General features: G+C 50.8%; 7 protein-coding genes across 7 annotated transcripts; 4 read left to right on the forward strand and 3 right to left on the reverse strand.

Annotated features, from left to right (window-relative positions):
* Positions 1-63: 63 nt before the first annotated feature.
* CQD1 (Cqd1p) lies at positions 64-2,622 on the reverse strand (the record flags this gene model as incomplete). The annotated part of the gene is made up of 7 exons (XM_076628431.1): positions 64-82; positions 152-228; positions 290-988; positions 1,051-1,092; positions 1,154-1,338; positions 1,411-1,954; positions 2,026-2,622. The coding sequence occupies 7 exons, from the start codon at positions 2,620-2,622 to the stop codon at positions 64-66; spliced, it is 2,163 nt and encodes a 720-aa protein (XP_076491832.1).
* A 1,141-nt stretch (positions 2,623-3,763) lies between these two features.
* On the forward strand, positions 3,764-5,444 carry JCM6883_007601 (uncharacterized protein; the record flags this gene model as incomplete). Its single annotated transcript, XM_076628432.1, has 7 exons — positions 3,764-4,169; positions 4,383-4,486; positions 4,546-4,583; positions 4,648-4,659; positions 4,717-4,827; positions 4,891-5,125; positions 5,187-5,444. 7 exons carry the CDS (start codon positions 3,764-3,766, stop codon positions 5,442-5,444), a joined length of 1,164 nt encoding a protein of 387 aa, XP_076491833.1.
* Positions 5,445-5,702: 258 nt separating this feature from the next.
* JCM6883_007602 (Mpv17/PMP22 family protein) lies at positions 5,703-6,977 on the forward strand (the record flags this gene model as incomplete). The annotated part of the gene is made up of 6 exons (XM_076628433.1): positions 5,703-5,727; positions 5,804-5,922; positions 6,006-6,062; positions 6,165-6,219; positions 6,487-6,781; positions 6,845-6,977. The coding sequence occupies 6 exons, from the start codon at positions 5,703-5,705 to the stop codon at positions 6,975-6,977; spliced, it is 684 nt and encodes a 227-aa protein (XP_076491834.1).
* Positions 6,978-8,189: 1,212 nt separating this feature from the next.
* Positions 8,190-9,030, forward strand: IMP3 (snoRNA-binding rRNA-processing protein IMP3; the record flags this gene model as incomplete). Its single annotated transcript, XM_076628434.1, has 4 exons — positions 8,190-8,231; positions 8,300-8,704; positions 8,780-8,923; positions 8,998-9,030. 4 exons carry the CDS (start codon positions 8,190-8,192, stop codon positions 9,028-9,030), a joined length of 624 nt encoding a protein of 207 aa, XP_076491835.1.
* A 183-nt stretch (positions 9,031-9,213) lies between these two features.
* Positions 9,214-11,970, reverse strand: JCM6883_007604 (uncharacterized protein; the record flags this gene model as incomplete). The annotated part of the gene is made up of 1 exon (XM_076628435.1): positions 9,214-11,970. One exon carries the CDS (start codon positions 11,968-11,970, stop codon positions 9,214-9,216), a length of 2,757 nt encoding a protein of 918 aa, XP_076491836.1.
* A 1,076-nt stretch (positions 11,971-13,046) lies between these two features.
* Positions 13,047-18,133, reverse strand: JCM6883_007605 (uncharacterized protein; the record flags this gene model as incomplete). The annotated part of the gene is made up of 14 exons (XM_076628436.1): positions 13,047-13,963; positions 14,644-14,697; positions 14,764-14,853; positions 14,921-15,010; positions 15,166-15,214; positions 15,280-15,705; positions 15,764-16,159; positions 16,216-16,336; positions 16,401-16,678; positions 16,744-16,946; positions 17,032-17,397; positions 17,474-17,583; positions 17,655-17,764; positions 17,825-18,133. 14 exons carry the CDS (start codon positions 18,131-18,133, stop codon positions 13,047-13,049), a joined length of 3,519 nt encoding a protein of 1,172 aa, XP_076491837.1.
* A 1,644-nt stretch (positions 18,134-19,777) lies between these two features.
* Positions 19,778-20,599, forward strand: CGI121 (Cgi121p; the record flags this gene model as incomplete). Its single annotated transcript, XM_076628437.1, has 4 exons — positions 19,778-19,960; positions 20,023-20,145; positions 20,211-20,411; positions 20,483-20,599. 4 exons carry the CDS (start codon positions 19,778-19,780, stop codon positions 20,597-20,599), a joined length of 624 nt encoding a protein of 207 aa, XP_076491838.1.
* Positions 20,600-21,926: the final 1,327 nt, after the last annotated feature.

Below are 21,926 nucleotides of genomic sequence, written 5' to 3' on the forward strand. Positions count from 1 at the left end.
AGACACGACGAGAACAGCGGAATAGGGTAAGAGGGAAATGCAGCAACGAGGCTCATTTTTTTTTTAGATGCTAGGGACGAGGCTGCAGAAGGAGAAACGTCGATCAGTAACCTGTTCAATACAAGGCCGAGAGGAGGACAAGGCGACTCACTTGTCATAGCGAATACTTTCGTCGACTTCGCTCACTGCGATCGAAGCGAATTGTCGAGCTTCGATCCAGACCCAAATCTACTCGAGCGAAACGGGATCAGTTCATCGCTTCCGTAAGAGAGACGAGAGCTTGACTGACCTTGAACATGCTACCGAGACTCTTCACATCGATTTTACCCGCCTGACTCATGACCTGATCCGTACTAACTTGTTTACCGAGTTTCCTCAAGATCGGCAAAGCACTCTTGAAAAGATCCATCTCTGGATCCAACTGTCTTCCGATTCCTTCGAGGAGGAGGATCGAAATGACGGTATTGACGAAATCCGCCTCCATTTTAACGTGATGCTCCCTCACGTTATTCAACACTTGCGACAAGACATCGGCGATCCTAATCTTTGCGAGCGAGAACGTTTGAGACTTGACCGAAAGGACGAGGTGTTGCATCCTTAGAGCGAATCCTTCTTCGTCTCGAACCAGTTCGGGTGCTCGACATCGTTCAACCATGAGTTTTCCAGCTCGATATCCATCGAAGCTCGCGACGGCGGTGAAGAGATCGAGGAAATTTCGGCGATTGAGGTCGTTGAGTCGAGTGACGAGTCCGGTATCGATGAAAACGATTTCGGGTTGATAACCGTCTTCGTTCAATTTCTCCAATTCTTGCAACCACGCCGTTCGATCGTTCTTGAGTGAGCGGAGCCGATGGACGATGTCGACTCCGTTGACGTTCGAAGGAGCTTCGGCCGCATCGGGTTCAGGTCGATCGAATATAGTAGCGATGAGGGAGGAGAGAATCGAACGAGTAGTCGGTTTGAAGAATTTGATCATGATGTTACCGGGCTGTGCGATCAGGCCTTCTCAGGATCGATGCTCCTGAAGCGAGAGAAGCAATTGAAACGCACGTGAAGATCAGAATGAACGAAATTGTCGATAAGGAGCATGTTCTGCACAAGTACAGTAGATCAGCTACTGCCCCTATTCCTGTTGGATAGTGAAGTAACTTACGAGGAAAGCATCGAGTCCAAGATTAGCGATCCTGTGATCGAAAGCTCCTCCTCCGTGTTTGAGGAACAATTCGAGAGGAACGGCGTCTTCAAACTCTTCGATCAGAGCTTTCGGAGACGTGTACTTCTTCATCGCTCGAGGGAATGAGACGGTGGGTCGATGCATGAACTTTTGTTCGAACTCGACTGAAAGTAAACGAAAAGTCAAGGTTAAGGAGGCAAATCTCGCTCGAGAAAGAGGGAGGAGTCTCGACGTACCGAGATTGTTTGCTTCAATCCGTAGATCAACTTGACTCATCATCATCTCTCCAAACACTTCGACTTCTTCTGGGAAACTTAACCATTCCATCCCTGGTAAAGCGTTCAACGCTTTCGCGAAAAACATCATAATCTTCAAATCCCTCCTGATCATCTTCTCGACTCCAGGATGTAGAACCTTGATCGCTACTTCTGCGCTCGGTACTCTCGGAGGCGTCTGATCGTCGGTGAGGGGGGCAACAGTTTTCCGAATCTTCTTAACGGGATTGACTCCCGGTTCGTCGACGTGTTTCAGGGCGAGATAGTCTTCAGGTAGGAGATCAGGGTTGAGGACGGCTTTGTAGACTTGAGCGATCGCACCCGTTCCGAGAGGTTCTTGTCGGAATTCGGAAAAAATCTCTTCGAAAGGGAGACCGAATGCTCGTTGGAGGACTTTCTTCGTGTGTCGGAACGAGTGAGGGACGCCTTGGGAATGAAGTTTACTGAAGAGGAGACAAAGCTCGGCGGGGAATAGGTCGGTACGAGATCCTGCCCATTGAGCGAGCTGAAGAACGAAAAACGGAAACTGTCAAACTGCGATTCTTCTCGAGAGGAGAATGAAAGAGAGTGGCTGACCTTGATGAACGTCGGACCTGCCCATTCCATCTGATGCACTAATAGCCGATACCACCATCTCGTCGTCGTTCTTTCTTTCGTTCGTTTCTCCCTTCTCCTTCCCTTGACGACCGTCTCTTCTCCCACAAATTCCAACGCGAGGATCGGGGCCGTCACGAGTACCGGTAAGAAGAGGAATGCGAGATGTAAGAACCTCAACGAGGTCGAAATCGGTTCGAGCAAGTATTCCTTCAAAATCCGAAAGAATCTCCTAATCACGCTCTTCTTCCTCCGTGCATCCGTCTCCCAGTTCGCTGATACGAGGAACTCGTCTTCATCGGGTTGTTCGACGTTCTTCAGGATCGTCTTCAGTGATGGTTTCGATGCTTCAGGTGGGGTCGAATCGAGGAGGAGGGAAGAACTTCCTCCGATTCCGAGTAAGACGGGGAGGAAAGCATATCGCAAAGAAGAGTACGAGGAGTAGGAGTGGTTAGAGTGAGAGCTGTAGGGCCGAGAGGGGGAAAGAGATGTAGGGCGAGATCGAACTGTTAGGCGAGAGATCGACCGGTTGATTGCTGTTGACGGCTTTGGTAGGAGTTTAAGCCGTATTGCCAGCATCGTAGCTGGATGTCGACTCGAGGAGTGAGAGAGAAGAAGAGAGATTGGCGTGAAAGCTGTCGGACTCGGATGACGCGCTCGAAAACTCTCATTTTGTTTCGTCGCGAGTGGTCTATCCCCGAGCTTAGCGTTTTTAAGAAACGGTTTGGTTCATTGAAAGACTGGCGAAAATGCTCGGAGAAAATCGAATTTTTCGACGAAACATCAAAATTCGCAACTTCTTGCGAAAGACTCGCCAACGCTGTCTCGAGCCCGATTCCTCCATGGCTAGTCCCTGTACATAAACCTTTGCCTCTTCTGATCGTCGCATCGGAAGGAGGCCTCGTGATTCCGAGCGGAGAGGCAAGTAAAGATGCTCGGACTCCTTTGCGAACCAGCGACTTCTATCTCCCAGTCTCGCAACTCCGCTTCCTGAACTATATCATCTGATCTGTGAAGCGCTGCACTTCTCGACACTGAGCCACGGACATCATCGCATCAGCAGGAAGACCTATTATAGCGCCTCTCGTATTCGCTCTAAAAGTTTTGACCTGAAGTTTCCGCCGGTCATCGAGTCTTCCGCCGCGCAGAGCACCGCAGGGGTATTCTTGGTCAGATCTTTCAATCAGCGGAGCGACAGCTGTTTGATGTACCTTGTTCAAGCCGTCGAATGCTAACGAGCCAATTGAGGATTCGTTCCAAAGCGAAGAGAATGCCCGCGCATCCGTCGATTCGCGGTGTCCTCTTGCTGCGCTGCCTTTCATGTCCTTGGAATGTTCTGGGCGGCGTAAAGTGATATGCTTGACGGCGTATGACAAGTCGAAGAGCCGTGAAAGGAGACGGGAAAGTTTGAAACGAGACGAAGAGACTGGTCCTCCGTCGAGATTCTCGAGCAAGCGTATGTAATGTCGACCATGAGTCTATCCGATGTCATAGACGTGCATAAAGTCGCAAATGATCTGTCGGACGAGGTGGAGTCGCAGCGGAAAGTTCAGAGAGTTGGAGGCGAGTCCGAGCGTGAAGGTTCGCTTCTCGAATCGCTGCCGAGCTATAGCAGATTCCTGACAGATCGGAGAAATCGAAAGTGACGAATCGAAGCGAAAGAAGCGAAACTCTCCCAACTTCCTCTGGTTGACCTCATACCCTTTCACCCAACTCCATCATGCAGCGTTATACCTCTCAACTCCTCTTGCTCCAACGCCAATCGAGCGTTCGCTACCTCTCGACCTCCTCGCCTCTCCTCTCGAAAGCCTCGAAAGATCGTTCCTCCCGTAAACCGAAATCTTTCTCCTCTCCCTCTCCCTCTACCGCCGCAGCTGGAGGAGCCTACGCATCAGCCCCCGCACCTGGACAAGCCGGTACCGATGTTGGGAAATCTGGAGGATCGGGGAACGCTCTCTTTGAAGGAGGAGCAGAGGAAAACCCAGTTACGCCAGAGACGATCGAGAAGGAGTTCACGAAGCATCAGAAAGAGGACGATATGACGGATGAGAAGAGGGCGAGGGAGAATCAGGCGGGAACGGATGTTGCGCAGGGAGGATTAGGGGACGCGGGAATTCAAAATGACGGTAAGTCAACCTAAACGAACGGACAGAGGGAGGACGCAGGGGGAGAAGTGGTATATATATGTTTATATCGAAACTATGTTGTTGTCGCCGGGAGAAAGAAGCTGAGTAGCAAACCCACATTTTGTGTTTTCGTGTTGTCGATGGATTTTCAATTCTTTTCTTTTCCACATTCTGATCGGTTCTGACTCCTTTCTCTATTCTCGTGCTTATCAGCCTCAACAGTAGCGTCAGCACCTGCAGAAGAAGTCATCTACACAACAACCCCTCCTTACAACGTACCGTTGATCATGTCTGCTGCGTTTGTCGTTGGTGTCTTCGTGAGTGTCTCGGTGCCTCATCTGACTTGGACGAAAGCTGAGCGCTCGAACCCTTGCAGTGCTTCGTGACGGCGGACTTGGCGAGAGTCGGAATTGCGTGAGTCACTTTCTACTGCTTCCCTCGCGTATTTCGAAACTGACTTCCTTTCCTCTCGTTTCAGGGTCTACAACGAGTGAGCTCTTGTCTCCTTGACTCGTACCTGGACGCTAATTCCTCTTCCGTCGACCAGAGAAACGGGTGAGCATGAAGTCGCACCGAAATGGAAACGCTACACTCTCGCGATTGGAGCTGCTGGAGTAGGAACTGCCGCTGTAGCCTGGGGAACCCTCGCACCTTCTCGGTGAGTACCTCTGCCTCTCCTACAACCTGTCGAACCGCCGTACTGACTCGCACACGAAACTAGTCTCGTGACGAAAATGACCCTGCACCGTACTCCCGCTTCGAGGAACTCTTCCCTCCCCTTCCCTCCCGATTCAATCGTCTCTATTCACTCTCCCCTCACTCGACTAGCCTCAAAGTTTGGACAAAAACCTCGACAGGTTGAATTGAGAAAGATTCAATTATTAGGACCGCTGAGTGAGGGTCCGAAACCCTATCACCCTTTGATCAGACCTCAGAACAATAACAAGAAAGAAGGAGTACGCCTCACTAGTCCCTCTGCTTCCGTCGTTTGTGACTAACCACCCTCGTTTTCGGTAGAAAATCTCCTCATTCCTCTCCCAATTCTTCCCAGCTCCCTCTTCTCGTTCCTCCTCCTCGAAAGCCCCAACTCCCTGGTCGAAATCCGGCAAGAAGTTATCACATTCCCCAATCCTAATCGAAGGAGATCGAGCGAGTTATTCGATTGCGTTGAAAAGGGCGAGGGAAATGAATAGTGAGAAGGGAGCTTGGTGTAAAGATTGGGATGCTTTAGAGAGGGCTTTGTTAAAGGTAGATGAGAGGAAATGGGCGAAATAAGATACCGAGGGAGTGACTTGTTCGTTCGAGTCGGACCTATGTAGTCGGACAGAGATTGTCGAGTTTTCGTTCGACGGTTTGCCGACAGAGAGTTTGACTCGCTTGCGGCTAGACGTCTAGAACAATTGGAACACGGGATCGCGTAGAAGCGGGTATACGGTAAATTCGAACTCCCTCGCATCGAGAACATTTTCTTCTCTGATTTTTTTCACCAAACACGCGACTCGACCCTCTTCTCTCTCACCACCGGCGAAGTGAATGGCGTTCATCTTCCAAGGATACAGTCAGTTTCCCTCGACCTCATCATATGGGACCTCATTCGCTGACTGATTCGAGTCGGCTAAAATTGATGCTCGCAGTTCGTTTACTTCAAAATCACACGTTACCTACACAAATCGCCACGGGAGGGATTACCAGTGGGATAGGAGACCTTACGTATCAGCTCGGGATCCAGCAGAAGGAGTTCAATCAGGTAGAAGTGAGTGTCTTCTTGCTCTCAATCAACACGAACCTCCTCTCTCTCCCAACGTGCAGTTGCTGATGAGGGATGAATGTATACAGTGGTATAAAACGAGGAGGTTGATGTACTATGGTGCATTCTGTTTCGCTCCAATCTCGGTAAGTCTTCAGCAGCTCTTTAGCCGCGCGAGGTTCTCTCTCCTCTTTCTGTCTATCTATCTGGTGAGGCGTGTAGCTGATTGAGTTGAGTTGATGCTGTAGAATCGATGGCATTGGTGCTTGAATCGGATCACCATCAAGAATTCAAAATGGTCGAGTAAGTTCAGCGATCAGCCTATCAAGGCTACACCTGAATGCAGAACGAGGGTATGAAGGGCTGAGGGAAACGGGAAGATGGGACTTAGTCGAAGAGGTAAATGTCAGCCGGCAATTTGCGCAGACTAAAGGGAAGTCAGGAGAAAGAAAACTGTCGGCTTTTGCGAAAGAAGGAACTTAGCTGCTGGGGAGAGGAAGCAGAGGCATAAGACTGGAAGGATCTCTATATTCAGAACGGATCACTGATCACGGATTGTTCCCATGACAGCTATCGCCGCCCGCACCTTAACCGACATGTTAATTTTCTCCCCCTTCGCAACCTGTTACTTCTACCTCTGCGGTGGTCTCTTCGAAGGTCGACCCTGGTCCATACCCCCATCTCAACGATCGACCGCAGGTCCAGGCGTAAGCGTAGGCGTAGAACAACAAGGGATCAAAGAACGAATCGAGGAGAGGTTATGGGGAACCGTGAAACTTCAATGGGCCGTTTTTGGACCTAGTGCGGTGTTTATGCATGCGGTCGTACCAGTGTATGCTCGGCCGCCGTTTATGAACGCTATCTCGTAAGCATCTCCTCCTTGTCAACTTCCGCCGTTTCCGCTGACTCTTGTCTGTCGCGGTCGTAGAATCGGATGGTCGGCGTTCCTAGCCTCAGCAGCTCACAGAGGAGAACATCAACCAGCTCCGACAACAACAACAACAACAACAGCAACAACTGGTACACCAATCGAAGTCGCAGCGGCAGAAGTTATGCAATAACCTCACCTTTCTTCGACCATTCTCCCGCTCATTTTCGTCTTTCATTCATTCTTATACATATCCATATATCCAACTGTCGCCAACCATACTACCCCTTTGCTCGCTCACTCCGGAACAACCACTGTCGTTCTTTCGCTCCTTTCGAGTCCTCTCGCTCTTTCACTCGCAAGATAGATCCACCGACGTTCCCTCGATTCGCCCTCAGCCGCCGTATTCTGCTTGCAGACCTAGAAGTCAGAATGGGGCCGTTCTCGTCGTCGTTTCCGCGTTCATAGATTTAGACTTTTTCTCGCTTTTGCCTTATATGCCTCGTTGCTTGATTGTTGTAGATGTTTCCTTCTTTGCTAACTAGATATTTCTCGCATAGAACGATATATGACGATCAGTCAGTTAGGCGAGACGAGCTCGAGCGAGGCTGCGTGGAAGAGAATGAACGCGAATTGAGAACCATCAAGTCTTGTTTCGAGACTAGCGCTTCCATCACTCTCTCGACATTCCAACTCTCTCACTCTCACTCGCACAGAAAGACCAAATAAGGTTGAATGATTTCGATTGTCCAGGACACGGAAAGAAAGCAAATGAAACCAAACAAACGAAAAAGAAAAGGAGAAATCAGAATTGCAGAAGTTCTGTCTACATATTTTGAATCGCTGAAGAGGCGTTAAGACTGTTGAGCTTTGTAATGTTATTGTAACAGTTTTTCATCCTTTGTGTCCTTTCTTTTTTGTGTTTGGTTCCTTTCTTTTCTGTCCATCTGTGTCGCGAGACTGACTCGTCGAAACTCGATACAACCTCCGAACCTCCAACTGAACTCGAGGGAGGAAGTCGAGCAACCCGTCTTGTGTGATAGATCGGGAAGAAGAGACCGGTCGAGAACGAGTCGAAAGGAGGAAGAGGGAGAAGGGAAAGGAACAAGTTTGCTTGAAGTCGTAATGGAGGAGACAGACGAATCGACTTATCCAGCCGAAACGAAAGGCTTCTTCATCACGACGTCGAGCAGACTTGATCCCAGTCGTATCGAGTCGAGAGAGAAAGTCGAAGTGTGGTGGAGGAGAGGAGGAGAGGGAGAGAGGGAGAAGGAGAAGCGATTCAAACTCTGGAATTTCGCACAATTTCAACTCGCTTGTGGTGCAAAATTTTGCCCCGAATTCTCATCTCTCATCTCAACTTTCCCGCAAACACTTACTCACTCGATCAGCTAGTCAGTCAACCATGCGACAACTAAAGCATCATGAGCAGAAGCTACTCAAGAAGGTGCGCCATCCTGCTCCCTCTCCCATCCTCTCATCCCAGACCTTCATCTTGATCTCTTGAACTGTTAGATCGACTTCATTCAATGGAAATCGGATGCGAACCAACGTGAAGCGAAAGTGATGCGACGATACCACGTTCAAAACCGGGACGATTACCACACGTACAACAAACTCTGTGGACAAGTTCGACGAATCTCTCATCTCTTATCCCGACTCCCACCTGTCGACCCATTCCGAACTAAATACGAAGATCTCCTTCTTTCGAAACTGTATGATTTGGGGATTGTAGATAGAGGGGCGAAGATGAGCGATATTGAAGGAAGTGATGCGACGGTCGTGAAGGGGTTCAAGGGGAAGGAGAAGGAACAGGAAGGGATGGGGAAGAAGGAAGGGAAAGTAACGGTTGGGGCTATGTGTAGGAGGAGATTAGCAGTCGTTATGGTGAGATTGAAAATGGCTGAAACGGTTAAAATGGTAAGCCAAAGCTCTTCCTTCTCTCTTTCGCTCTCTGAATGTGTTTTGACTGAACGTTTTCGAGCGAATTGGTAGGCGGTCACATACGTAGAACAAGGACATGTACGAGTAGGACCAGATACGATCACGGATCCAGCGTTCTTGGTAACGAGAAATATGGAAGATTTCGTTACTTGGGTCGATACTTCGAAACTCAAACGTCATATCGCTTCTTACAACGTCAGTTCATTCTCTGATTCACTCCTCTTCGTGACACGAAAGAGACTGATGTTTCTACGATGTTGCACTGACAGGACGAACTCGACGATTTCGATTTACTCGCTTGATTCTCATTCTTCTTTCTCACTATTCGCAGGACTATCTTTGTTGTATACGCATCCCTGTTCTCTCGTCGCACCTTTTGAGAGAGAGAAAGTAAAACGTTGCGCGAAAAACGAATAGAAAAGTGACAAAAACAAGATCAAACACGAACCAGACACCTACGACCCCACTCGAGTCCGCCGCCTATTCTACATCATCGATTCCCCCTCCTCCATCATCGGGATCCAAGGCTGAGGTAGATCAATCTCTGGAGCTTGTTCGAGTAATAATTCAGTGACGGTTTTAGTCCTCTCCTCCTCATGCTCCTCTTCTTCTTCCTCCTCGTGTTCATGCTCAGCTTGTTGAGATGGGAGCGTCCAGTAAGATTCCCACATTGATTGTTCTGGCTCGATATTTTTTTCCTCCTCCTCTTCCGGTCGCTTCTCCTCCTCCTTCTCTTCGTTCGAGGAGAAATTGAGAACAGAATTTGGTAATTCGTAACTAGGGAATTTCCTACTCGAACTGAGTAATGATCCTCCTCCTCCTCCTTTCTCGGTTTCAGCGAGGGGACTGATCATTCGTTCGTCTTCGTCGTCTGAATCGGGTAAAACGAGATCTCTATCTCGATCCTCCTCCTCCTCCTCCTCCTCCTCTGCCTCGGCCTCCTGAGCGTCGGAGGATTGTCGATGATGTTGAGGTGGAGGCGAAGAAGGCGGTAATGGTGAAGGAGATAATTCCGTCAAAGGTGAAGAACAAATCGATCCCTCCTTATCCTCGTTCTCCTCCATTTCGATTTCCTTCTTCTCCTCTGTTCTCTCCTCCTCAACCCTTTTCATCGGCGCTCCTAAGCCATGGATACTTTCCCTCACCGCTCTCTCCAACGCAAACATCTCCAACTGCGAGTCCTCAATAACCACTTCCTCTCCTTCTCCCTCGGCGTCGTCGTTGTTGTTGTTGTTGAGTGAGAAGTGTTCAGTTAGTCGAGATTGACGAGGTAGAGGAGGTGGAGGCGGAGTGAGGGGCTTAGAGCCTTTCCAGGCTTCTTTCAGATTCTCCCATTCCTTCGAAACCGTCCCCTCTCCAACTTCCTCTCTTTCGATTCCGACGTCGACGTCTCCAACGGGTTCTTGAGCTTGAGCTTGAGCTTGAGCTTGAAGAACGGGAGTTGTCGTGGGAAGAGAGAGGGTTTTGAGAGGACGTAAAGGTCGTGGAGAAGGAAGCACGATTTGATCCGAATCCAAACTCGGTAAATCCGAAGGTAACCTCACATGTAATTGATTCCATCTCCTCAATTCCTCCTCGGCATCGTCGTATTGAGTTTCGTCGCATACGATGGGGAACGGTCGAGCTGAAGTTGAGGAGTTTTGGCGAGGAGAGAGAGGAAGGGAGAGGGAGTATTGAGTATCTTCGACGAGTACTCGTGAGGTCGAAGGAGCCGAAGAAGCGTTGTTGCTGTTGTGATTGTTGCGGGGTGGAGGTCCTCTTCTTAACCTTTTCCTCGGAGGCGCATCGGGGTCGAGCGGAGGAGGAGGCATGAGAATAGCGGATTCGGTCGGTTGAAGTAGAGGACGTCGAGTAGTAGAAGGGGAAGGTTTCTCGATGATCATGACGGAGGTAGCTGAGGAGGAACGGGAGCGACGGTGAGGGGGAGAAGAACCGAGCGGATGAGAGAGGTGCGATGCGACGGAAGGCTGCGAGTCGGGGATTGAGGCATCGTCGTCTTCCTCCTCTTCTTGCGGAGGTGGAGGGGAAGAAGAGCGTAAGTCGAGGACTTCGACAAATCCTGAATCGTCGCCATCCGTCCTTTCATCCTTGAAGACGCTTCGAGGTGTCCTTGATCTCTCCACCGCTTCTTCCTCATCCTCTTCGTCGAGTTCAGTATCGGGTTCTTGATCCATTCCTTCTGCTTCTTCTTCCTCGATCGGTGACGGTTCATCGGAATCGGGAACGAGAATCCGACTTTGGGTTTTACTCCTATTGAAAGCGGGTACTAATCTTGCTTGAACGTCTTCTGCCGAAGATGTCGAGGAAGAGGTCGTTGAATGTTGTGTCGGAAGCTGACGCTGATGAGCCTTAGAGCGAGCAGTCGATTGAGCGTTGACGGATTCTTTCCTCCTTGCGAACGACGGTTCCCCATCCTCCTCCATTCCTCGTGATCGTGATCCACTCTTCCTGTCGAATTCGCCCGTAACATCCACCCCAGCTTCCTCCATATCGACCAGATCCAACTTCCCATCCTTCTCCCCCAAATCCCATCGTTTCCTCCTCCTTCTCTGTGTCTCACCGAGCATCTCGTCGTCATCGTCTTCAGCCGAGTCGTCGGAACGGTCGAATTCGATTGTTGGGCCGCGAAGACGTTGAGAGGTAGAAGGGTTCAGGATTCGACGAGCGATAGAGGGAGCCGAGGAAGTCGAGTCAAGGGGTTGGTGAGGCGCGGGGCGGGAAGAGAGCTTGCCTTTCCATCGAGATGAGGAGGAGGTAGAGGTTGAAGCGGAACCGGAGGTGGAATTGGAAAGAGTTTTCAAGTTTCTCGCAGCAGAGGAGGTCGAAGGTTTCGGCGTATCTCGACGGTCGTCCTCTTCCTCCTCCTCTTCGTCGTCGTCTGGATCTCCAAACTCCAATCCCCCTCGTCCTTGTTTATTCGAGGGTTTCGGTCTGAGCGGTTCACGAGGTTTCGGTTTGAACAAACTCGAACTCAATTTCGACTGAGTCGTCTTCGGAGGCGCTTTCGTCCAAATCGCTGAGGTTTCTCGGGGCGTTATGAGAGGTGTCTTGTCTCGTGAGAAGAGGAGGGCTTGTTTAGTCTTCGGTTTCGATTTAGGCTTCATCTTGGTCGAGGCAGGAGGAGGACGAGTCGATTGTTGAGTTATTGTCCTTCGGCGAGATTGCGAAGTAGAAGCGGTAGAAGAGGATGAACGACGTCGGTCCGTGGATACGTTGGATAGATCGAACTGTGTCATCATCATCGGTGTTCGAGAGGGAGAGGAGTCAGAAAGAGGTGGCGATCTGAGAGCAGCAGGGGGAGGAGGGGACACTCACGCCTGACCCTGCGTTCTTCCACCTCGATAGATTATCCATCCCTCTCACTCTGCAAGGTGTCGAGAGGTCGTGAAAGGTAGAGAAGAGAGGAGAGTGTTGTTTTCCCATCCGATCTTCTCTTCCCTCTGTCTTTCGCGTTCACTCGCGTCAATACTCTCCTGTCTTGAACGACGACTGCGACGCGCTCTTTCCGAGAGCTCTCTACCTACGACGATCAAAACAAATCAGCGATCTTGTCTGAAAGTGTTCTTCGAGCCTCTCTTTGCCCGTTCTCCAAGGGAAAATTGGATATCGTCGCATCTTCGAATTCCTCTCTCTCGCTCTTGCTTTCCTTGTCGCTGCTTGGGCTCCCGCTCGCGCCCAACCTACTTCGGCAACGAGACTCCCTATCCCCCGCATGCCGCTCCGTAAAGGCGATTCGTTCGACAATCTCTTCCTTTTGTTCTTCTCTCTCTGCCCTTCCGCCTTCCGCCTCTCGAAGTTCCGATCGCTCAGCTCAGAAAACTCTCTTTAAGCTTTCTACCCGATTGCCGGACAGGACAATCCCCTCGACGAATCCGTCGAAGACGAGACGAAGATCCGGTCGATCAAACAACTGTTCTCTCTCGCTTTGTTTCCGCAAGCTCAGCTCTTTGTTGTTCCGCCGAGACGGGATCGTGCAATCTAGAGCCTTACATCTCGCCTTGATCTCGTCGGGTTCCCTTGAAGTCAACTCGCTCAAGGGTATTCCGAAACTCGTAGGAAATCTGAAAACGAAACTCCTTCCCTTCGAGCTTCGAGCTCCAAGCTCTGACACGTCAACCCTCTACTCGATCACCGCCTTACGTGTCAATCGAAAAAGAACAGCAGGAGATTTCGTTCGTTGAGGAGTGAGAGCGTAGACGTTCGAAAGAAACCGAAGGAAAGGAGAACGGTGGACAAGACGGAAAGACAAAGTTTCACTCGAGTAACATCATATTCAACTAGTGAGAAAGGGGATCAGTTTCTTTTGCAACAAAGTCCATCAAGCCCAGAAATCTTCGCAAAATCCCGTTCTCTCATTTCTCGCTGTCTGGCGCTCCGACATCCCTTGCATCATCATTCCCGGTTGTTGTTGATACCCCCACATACCTCCTCCTCCTCCCATTGCGCCTAGTGAAGGAACGGCCGTAACGAGCTGAGCGGGATCTTGAACGGGGGTGTAGTCTCGTTCCCGTCGAGAGGCGGAATCGTCTGCAAATCGATCTTGTCGAGTTTGGGAGTAGCGAGCGAAGGGTTGAGAGCGCTCGAATTGCGATGCCGCGAGAGATACTCCTGATGAGACGTGACCATGACCTCGAACTTGTAGCGATGAGACCTCCTCGTCGTCCTCATCGTCGTCGTCTTCGGCCCATGCTCGCAGGCTCGTCGGTATCGAGTCGAGATTCGAGTTGGGATGTCGGTTGTGAGCGAGCGAGAGGAGCGGATTCAAGGGAGTCGGAGGGTAAGGGGGAATTTGTCGAGCTGAAGTCGAAGGAATTGGGGGAGGGGCGATTCCAGTCGACGAAGTCGAGGCGACAGGGAGGGGGAGAGGGTACGGATAACTAGAGGCGGAAGCAGGATGAATCGGTGAGGTGTGGAGGTGTGCAGCGGCGGGAGGAGGAGCAGTGTAAGGCGAGTTAGAATGCTGATGAGGTTGAGAAAGTGGCGGCATTTGCGGAGCAGTGTACGTGAAGACTGATGGGGGGCGAGGAAGATCTAAAGGGTAGATCGACGGATCGAAAGCTGAGGGAAGAGCGGGAAAAAGAGTAGGGAGAGGGGGAGGAGTTGAGGAGACTTCTGACGCGGAAGAGGCTGGGGGTTTCGACGAGGATTTCGAGGAGGTAGAAGGTTTGAGAGGATCCAGTCCTCCATTATCGATGATTCGTTGTTGACAAACTTTCCCTTTCTCGGTATTGCGGTCTAGGCCAACGGAATCAGAGAGAGTGAGAGCGAGTCAGCTTTGGAAGGTACTGATGCGAAAGTGAAAAATGCGAAACGAACAATGCTTTCGAAGTCCATCGGAACGAGAGAAGCTGGTCAAACAGACAGGACCTGCAAGTTGTGTATTGTTTCAGCATCCGAGAGGAAGCGCGGAGGCGAAAACGAAACTCACAAGGAACAGGTTTCGGGTCCTCCTCGTGGATCCGGGCGTGTCGTTGTAGATGCTCCTTTTTCATGTACGACTTTGTGGAGCGGGGGGTCAGCGGCCAGGATGGAAAATTGACAGATCGGGAAGAAAGGCACTCGCCTTGTCACAAGTATTGAACGAGCACTTGTATCGACGTTCCGCGTATTGACGTTCCGCGTTGTGAGTGCGCAAGTGTGCTACCATATCAAATCGAGTTAACGAAGGAGCTCATCAGTCACAGCACGACGAGAGAAAGAGGTAAAAGATTCGAAAACTCACCTTCAAGTTCGGACGGATAGCAAAACCCTTTCGAGGGTTCGCATTGATTACAAGTGTAGGGGTAAATACCTGTGTGTGCACAAAGATGCGCTGACAAGGGTGCAAAAGCTCGTCAGTCATAGCACGAGAGAAAGAGGTAAAAAATTGGAAAGGTCACCTTCGAGTTCAGAAAAATCATGAAATTCTCGCTCACAACCTAGTTCTTGGCAGCGGTAGCTCGGTTTGTTCTTGTGATGGTAGCGATGAACTGACAAGAGTGAGGAGCTCATCAGTTACAGCAGAAGAGAAAGAGGTAAAAGATTCGAAAACTCACCTTCGAGCTTTGAAATCTGATTGAATCCTTTCTTACATGCGACCACCTCGCAACGATACTTCCATTGGTCCGTATGGGTCGAAGAATGATCTGACAAGAGCGAAGGAGCTCGTCAATCATAGTACGAGAGAAAGAAGTAAAAGATTGGAAAATTCACCTTCAAAGTCGGAGGGTCCTCTGAGCTGGCGGTCGCAACCGGGCTCTTGGCAGCGGTATCTCAACATGTTCGCGTGAGCCGAACGATGGGCTAACAGAAATGAGAGAGCTCGTCAGCGACAGAATGGGAGAAAGAGGCGAGAGATAGGTAGATAGGGAAAGGAATTGAGGACTCGATCGAACCTTTCAGTCCTGAACTGCTTTTGAACTTCATACGACAGCCTTTGTACTTGCATCTGAAGATACCCTTTCGTAGAGCCTTCTCCTCCCATTTGTGCCGAATTGCGTTGCGTCTCTGTGACAGGTTGAGTTTCGTCAAAAGGAGCTCATCGTGATGAGAGAGTGAGATTCGTCGCTTACATCAGCACCCTCTACTCGTCTCCTCTGCTCCTCCGTTCGTTCGTCAAGCGGTATCTTCCTCCAAGCCCTCGTTTGGGCCCTTGCCATCTCCATTGCGACGTACACGATTTGAATCTTCGAAGTTCGGAGAGAGGGGGGAAGAGTCGTGTCGTTCTCCACTCGCGTCGAGGCCGGCTCCCATGTGTCGTAACCTTCATACCGCGTAATGACGACTCCGAGACGGATTCCGTAGTCAGGAAGATCGATGGGGGTTCCGAGCTCCAGTTCTTCTCTTCTTTTTTGACCGACGACCTGGGCGTCGATTTGTGACTTGGAAGCAGGGGAGGCGAAACCTTTGTAGGCCGATTCGTAAAAACAACGTTCGGGGTTCGAGAGAAGAGTCGGAGGTGGAGGTTGGAGCTTGTTCGCGACGGAGAGACTTGCATCCTGGAAAGGGACTGATCAGCTGGCGAAAGCGATGGTAAGGAGAGGTTGAGCAACTTACTTGTCTTCGCAGAATGTCAATCGTCGCGTTCCCAGCCGGTCCTCTGCACGGGTGACCAAGAACGACCATGATCGTACCGTTTCCGCTCTTTCCGCCTTTCTTTCGAACGTAGAAAGTCTCGACGATACAACTCTCCAGCCCACCACCGCTAGCTCCCTCCCATCCAATCTCCAACTCTACCTTGACGAGTACAAATTTGTTGCGATTCGAAAGGAATTTGAGAACGTTCTTTCCGTAAGCTTCGATGAGGATGCCCTGTTCGCATGCGAACTCGAGAAGAGTATCCATACGCTCCTGGAGGATCTTCTGACCGGTCGTCGAGTAGAAGAGTTCTTGAACTGGCAATCCAGTGTACGTTACAGAGAAGGTGTGGGGGATGAGGTTGAAGATAGCGGCCTGGGGAGAGAAACCCTAGTCAGTAAGAGTCCTGAGAGAGATAGAGGTTGACGTACGTTGGGCTGTAGCGTCCTGGTAGCTTCCCAAATCTTCGTTGTAGCGCAACTGTCGGCGTTCTTCGAAGGCGCCCAGTTCGCGAAGGAGAATCGTCCACAACAGACATTCTTGGGGCGACGGCTGTTTCACGCTCGATGGGGACGTCAGTACCGTTCCGAAGATGACTCAGACTGATCGAACTCACTTGCGAACGAGTTTGCCATTCTCCCAAGCTTCAGGCGAGGATTCTTTCCATTCTCGAATTCTTCCCTCCTCGAGATTCTCTTCGATCTTGTCTTCTAACTGCTCGAGCTTGTCGAGTAACCTCGACGTGACATCTTTCTGTTCCTGCTCCGAAAGAGTCGAGGTCGATCCGACCTGTTGCACCAAGTTTTTCGCTGTTCCTTCGGCTTCGGCTCGAGAGACGGTTCCCTTCCTCAACTTCTCGACCAGAGCAGTCTCAAATCGTTGTGGGATCGTCAACTAGAATGTAGAGAGCGTGTCAATGGCTGTGTGTCGACCCTGCTCACCTGAGAGAAGGAACTCACTCCGCTCTCCTCCAACTTTTTCAACCTTTCCTTCTCATTCTTTTTCTCGCTTTCAGTAGCGAAAATTCCAGTGTCCTCATCCTCGTCGTCTTCTTCTCCATTCTCTGAACACTCTTCCTCGCGAACGACGTTTCCACTCGTCCTCGCCTTCGTCGGTTTCGACTTTCCTGCTGCGTTCTCTTTCGAAACAGATAGTCGTGACTCTGTACAGAGGCATAGAGAGCAAACGATGATCAGGATCTAGTGACTTCACCCTCCCCTCAGCAGATGGAGAGAGCAATGACTTACCAGATCCTCTCTTTCCTCGAGCACCTTTTGCCTTCCCTTTCCCTTTTCCCGAAGCTCCTTTCTGTTTCCTATCCACAGATCCACTTTCCCAATAGTCACCATCCGAAACGTCTGCGTCGGTGTTGTCCGTGTCCTCTGGATCGAAGTCGGAGTCGACCACTCGGTTTCGCTTTCGCCTAGCGGATCGATCAGGAATGTCGGAGGAGCCGGAAAGAGGAGAGTGAAGGTACCCAGGAGGTACGAGAGAGACCAACTTGGTTTGGGGTACTTTCGAGGAGCGAGGTAGGGGAGGCAGGAGAGGAGGGGAAAGAAGAGCGGGAGGAACCGAGTCGGCTAGAGCAGCGGAGATTGAGGGAACAGAAGGTACTGTTCCTGGAGATGTATCAGCGTGCGTTCGAGCGGATTGAAATGGGTAGGGGATGAGGAGGACAAGAGAACTCACGGTTGACACCCGGGTAAACGGGAGGTGATACGGCCGACGAGACAGAGGGGTGGAATGCAGTCAACACATCTAAACTCGGTTTAGATGCGGTGAGTAGCATGTCCCCCAAACTACAATAGGAGATACAATCGATGAAGAGTCAGTCGAGCGCGAAACGCGGTTGAAGTGAGAGACGACAGACGGGAGGTCGTTGGAAGTAGAGTAAGCTCCGAACTCTTCTCCGTCCGCAACGTGAACCGAAGTCGAGTCCTTGTTGATCGTAACTTCATCGTTCGGAGGAAGAACTCGAATCTATTCTTGTTGAGTCGTCGGGGGAATGGGGGTCGCTGGGATCTTCTTCTTCTTCTGTACCGCGGCTTCTCTCCATACGACTCGGTGGAAAACGTCGGATGTAGGAGCGCGCTGGGGAGGCGGGAGGTCGTAAGGAGCTGCAGAGCGGCGAGCGCGCGGGACGTCGTTACGGGAGCGTCGAGGGGAAGACTGGTAGGACTTGCGTTGGTCCTTCTTGTAGGAAACAGTCTTCCAGTCGTCTTGTTCAGGAGTAGGAGGGAGAGGAGGAGGAGAAGATGGAGCCATCGGCATGAGGGTTCCAGATTTGCTGGAACGGCTTGGAGGAGCACAGGGGTTGGCGGGGGTAGCGATTGCGGCGTATGAAAGCATATTGGTGACTTGTAATGTTGTATCAGATGATGTGAAGGAGGAGGAGCGTTCAGGAAATCGAAGTTCATCTCTTGCCTCGTCTCTCCATCTCTACAACTCGCTAACCGGCTTGGATTCCTCTCAGAGCCTCCGCAAGGGGTACATCAACATGTCGATGATCATCACGGCTCGCGACAGGCTTCGGATCAATCGACCATCGCCGATTCATTCTTACGACAATCTTCGCTCCTCTCTCAAGATTCCTCGGGCTTGGAGAGATCCACACCTGCCTCTAGATCTTTCCAAGCTGCCTACGATTCCGACTATCAACTATCCTCATCTCAAGAAGCAAGTCGTAACTCACCAAACTGTCTTCACGTCGACGCTTGGTCGGGACCCCTTCCTTATGCACGAACGGATCAACACGCTCTCCTACGAGCCTTTAGAGATGTTGGGAGATAGATACATGGGCGCCTGTGCTGTCTTAGCCTTGCGGCGTCACTTTCCAGACCTCTCAGCCTCTCGGATAGTCGTAAGGCCTTTCTCTCTTATTACTCCGGGAGTCGTGTCAAAGCACTGACTTTCTCGATGTGTATGTAGGAGCTCACGACGACACTCCTTTCGAATCGTACGATTTCTTACATCAGTTACGGATACGGACTTCATCGAGACCTCAAACTTGGCGATAACTTCCCGCAAGACGGCGACAACTACAATCAAAAAGTCTGCGCAGATCTATTCGAAGCACGGATCGGAGCACTTCTAGTTGAGGCAGATAAGAACGGTTCAGAGCGGGAGATCAGAGATTGGCTCGCGGAGGTATTTAGTTCGGAGGTTTTCCCGACGCTCAACGAAATTGTGGAAAGCTGGAACGACGACTTGAAGCAGTCTCTATCGGTCTCGCGCAGAACGAAGCGCAAAGCACTGAACCAACGTGAGTCTCGCCCGTATATCTCTTGCTTCGCGCTGAATTGCTGAGCAATTGATTTGAACAAACAGACCCGTCGTTGTGTCTTCACTGCAGCGATTCCAATGCGAAGCGTGTCTCGATCGAGTACAAGGAGATACAACCTCGACATTGGCACGCGCGGGTCGTGAGAGGAGGGGTTGAAGTGGGCTGTGGAAGCGGGTCGACGAAGTCGGAGGCACACGATGTAGCAATCAGTAATGCTATGGAGAAGGCGTTGGAGGGACGTAGCGTATAGCCTCTCATCTTTCATTCTTAACTTATCTTTCACCGCCATCAATCTTTATCATTCTGCACCATTTTCCGCTCGATAGGTCTCATTTCGACGGCTATTCAAGTGACCCAGCTTACATTATTCGCGGTCTTTTAATGCTTCTTCAGTCTCTTCATGTCGCATATCCCCATTAGTCTCACATTCATCACTCACAAGTCCATGAGAAAAAAAGAGAGTGAGCACGAAGTAAGGTCGAATGCGAAAAGGTTTGCAATTGATTTTTTTTTTTTTTTGGTTTGCAATCAATTTGGTCCTCTCTCCTCACGCCTCCCTAGCTCGATTGAACGCCCTTCGAGCGATGAACGACTTTATAGCATCCTGTTCCTCTCGTTTCAGCAACACCGATGACCTGTGCGAGCCAATACGAGTCTCATCTTTCTCATTCCCTTTCACGTGTCCTCCTCATCAGCATCCACCTCCAGCTATGCACTCTCGGTCCTTCCCGCTCGCCTTTGCTCACTCGATAGCTCACATAGCTTTATTCTCACGCGTCAAGAACTCGAGCCAGCTTCGACAACGTCTGATCACCGCTTCGACTCTTCCTGATGATTCAGAGGGCGACAAGGAGAGACAGGTGGTGGATTACGCATTCATCGATGCCGGGATGGTATGCCACTGCCTCCTCACTGTGTACAGACTCGCTAGCTGACCAGTGAGAGGGTGGGACAGATTACTTCCAGATTACATCTTTTGACGGCTGTCTCGCAGGCTTTACTAGCTCAAGCGGAGGATAACCTCAAGTCAAAGACGTTACATTCAGAGGTGATTTGGATGCTAGAGCCCGGGTCAAACGTTGGTCTCTTCCCGATGTTTCGCACAAGTTTCTTGCTGATTTGGTCTCTTTTGGGTTGAGGCAGATCTCGGAAGCGTTAAAGCATTTCGGACTATCAGCAACCACGAAAGACCTCCTCCTCGTACGGATACAGCCGGAAACCGCTTCAGACACACCGCAAGAGATTGAGGAAGGGATGAAATCGATCGTAGAAGGGGAGATTGCGTCGCTCGATTTGCTCGGGAAGTTACCTGGGGGAGGGACGAACGAGAAGAGTTTACGGAAAGTAAGTCTACGCTTTCACTGCTCACTCGAGTCGAGGCGGGAAGACTGAATTGTCGTGGTTCGTTGGAGCAGATCTATAAGCTTAATGGAGATGCGGCGTTGGGTTCGCTCAAACCAGAAACGGAGGAGTATAAGAGGATTTTCGATGAATTGGTGACGAGTTCGACGGCACTCAAGAGCGTCATGTGAACCTTCGAAGAACTTGATCCCTCGGCTTCGCCTCTCGTCCACCTAGTCGGATCTCTCTTCGCCTCGCATACACTCGGTATCGACCCGTCATAGTAAAGCCTTCGCACATCTGCAACCCCTGGACGGTATCGGAATCGGAGAAGACGGGAGAGAAGAGGTCACGAAAGTTCCGGTTCTCGCAAGAATCGAGGTTTTGATTCCTCGCACTCTGTTTGTGATCTTGCGAATACGAGATTGTTGGAATGTTGAGTGTTGGACGTTCAGGTGCAAGGACAAGATGAGAGAGCACAGATGAACGGCACCGCGATACTTTTTCCTTAACTTTGTTACCGGATCTCCTCACGTCTCTCAGTGACGGCAACCCCTACTCTCGCCCTATCTAGCGGCTCCATGTTTGCTGTACATTCAACGGGCTCGCATCGGGCCCGGCCTCGAAAAGCGAGAATGTTTCGCACGGACGCTTTACATCTTCCGCCCAGGTGAAATTGACTCCATTTTGTCCTCCGTGACGTTATCCGTGGTTCAATCGAAGAAGGTAGTCGGATGTAGCTGTAGGAATCTAGAGAGTGACCGCCGCTCGAATGAGTGAAGCGGCCGAAATGAACCGATTTCTTTCGAGCAAAGCCTTGCAGCTTGGAAGAAGACTGACCGCTCTGGTTGTTCTGCAGATGGGTTGTCTGGCACGTCCTCCTCACAGTCCTCCTCACATCCTTCGACAGCTCTTCCTCTTCGTCGGTTCTCACTTGCTCCGAGGCGTTGTTTGGCTTCTGCGCGCAGCGACAATTCAGGCGAAACGATCTAACATTCTGCCCGTCACATCGACTGAATGCGCACAGTTAGGCAACTCTCGGAGGCTAACTTCACAACGCGCTCGCACTCACAGTCGGCTCAGCAAAAAGCCTCGAGCACGAGCGGAACGATTGCGAAAGCTCGGGCTCAAAATCTGCGAGAGTGCAAAAGACTCAAGAGATGCAGGCGATACGGCCCAGCTCTGACCCTCTCCACAGGGAGCAGTGTAGCATATGAAGCTAACCGCAAGGGCCACTCGAAGCTGCTTTCGGCTCTTCTGGGACAGTGCAGCACCGCGAAGTTTTCATTTTCCGTCCGTCTTCGAGTTGACTGGGCTGCTCAGCGCTCAGCTCCTCTCGCTCTCCTTGCCGCCGGGAACAAGCATACAGTCAACGATCGCAGAAGACCAGAAGCGCCCATGCGAAGCGGGAAACGACCTCGCTAGCGTGAAAAAAACGAAAACTTGCGAAAACCAGCAACCTTCGCGAGTGAACTTTTTTCGAATCGAGCTCAAACTCGTTCGAATGTTCTACGCTTC

Source organism: Sporobolomyces salmoneus (assembly GCF_050403485.1).
Source record: "Sporobolomyces salmoneus JCM6883 DNA, S_salmoneus_JCM6883_v1_ctg1, whole genome shotgun sequence".
Taxonomy (NCBI): domain Eukaryota; kingdom Fungi; phylum Basidiomycota; class Microbotryomycetes; order Sporidiobolales; family Sporidiobolaceae; genus Sporobolomyces; species Sporobolomyces salmoneus.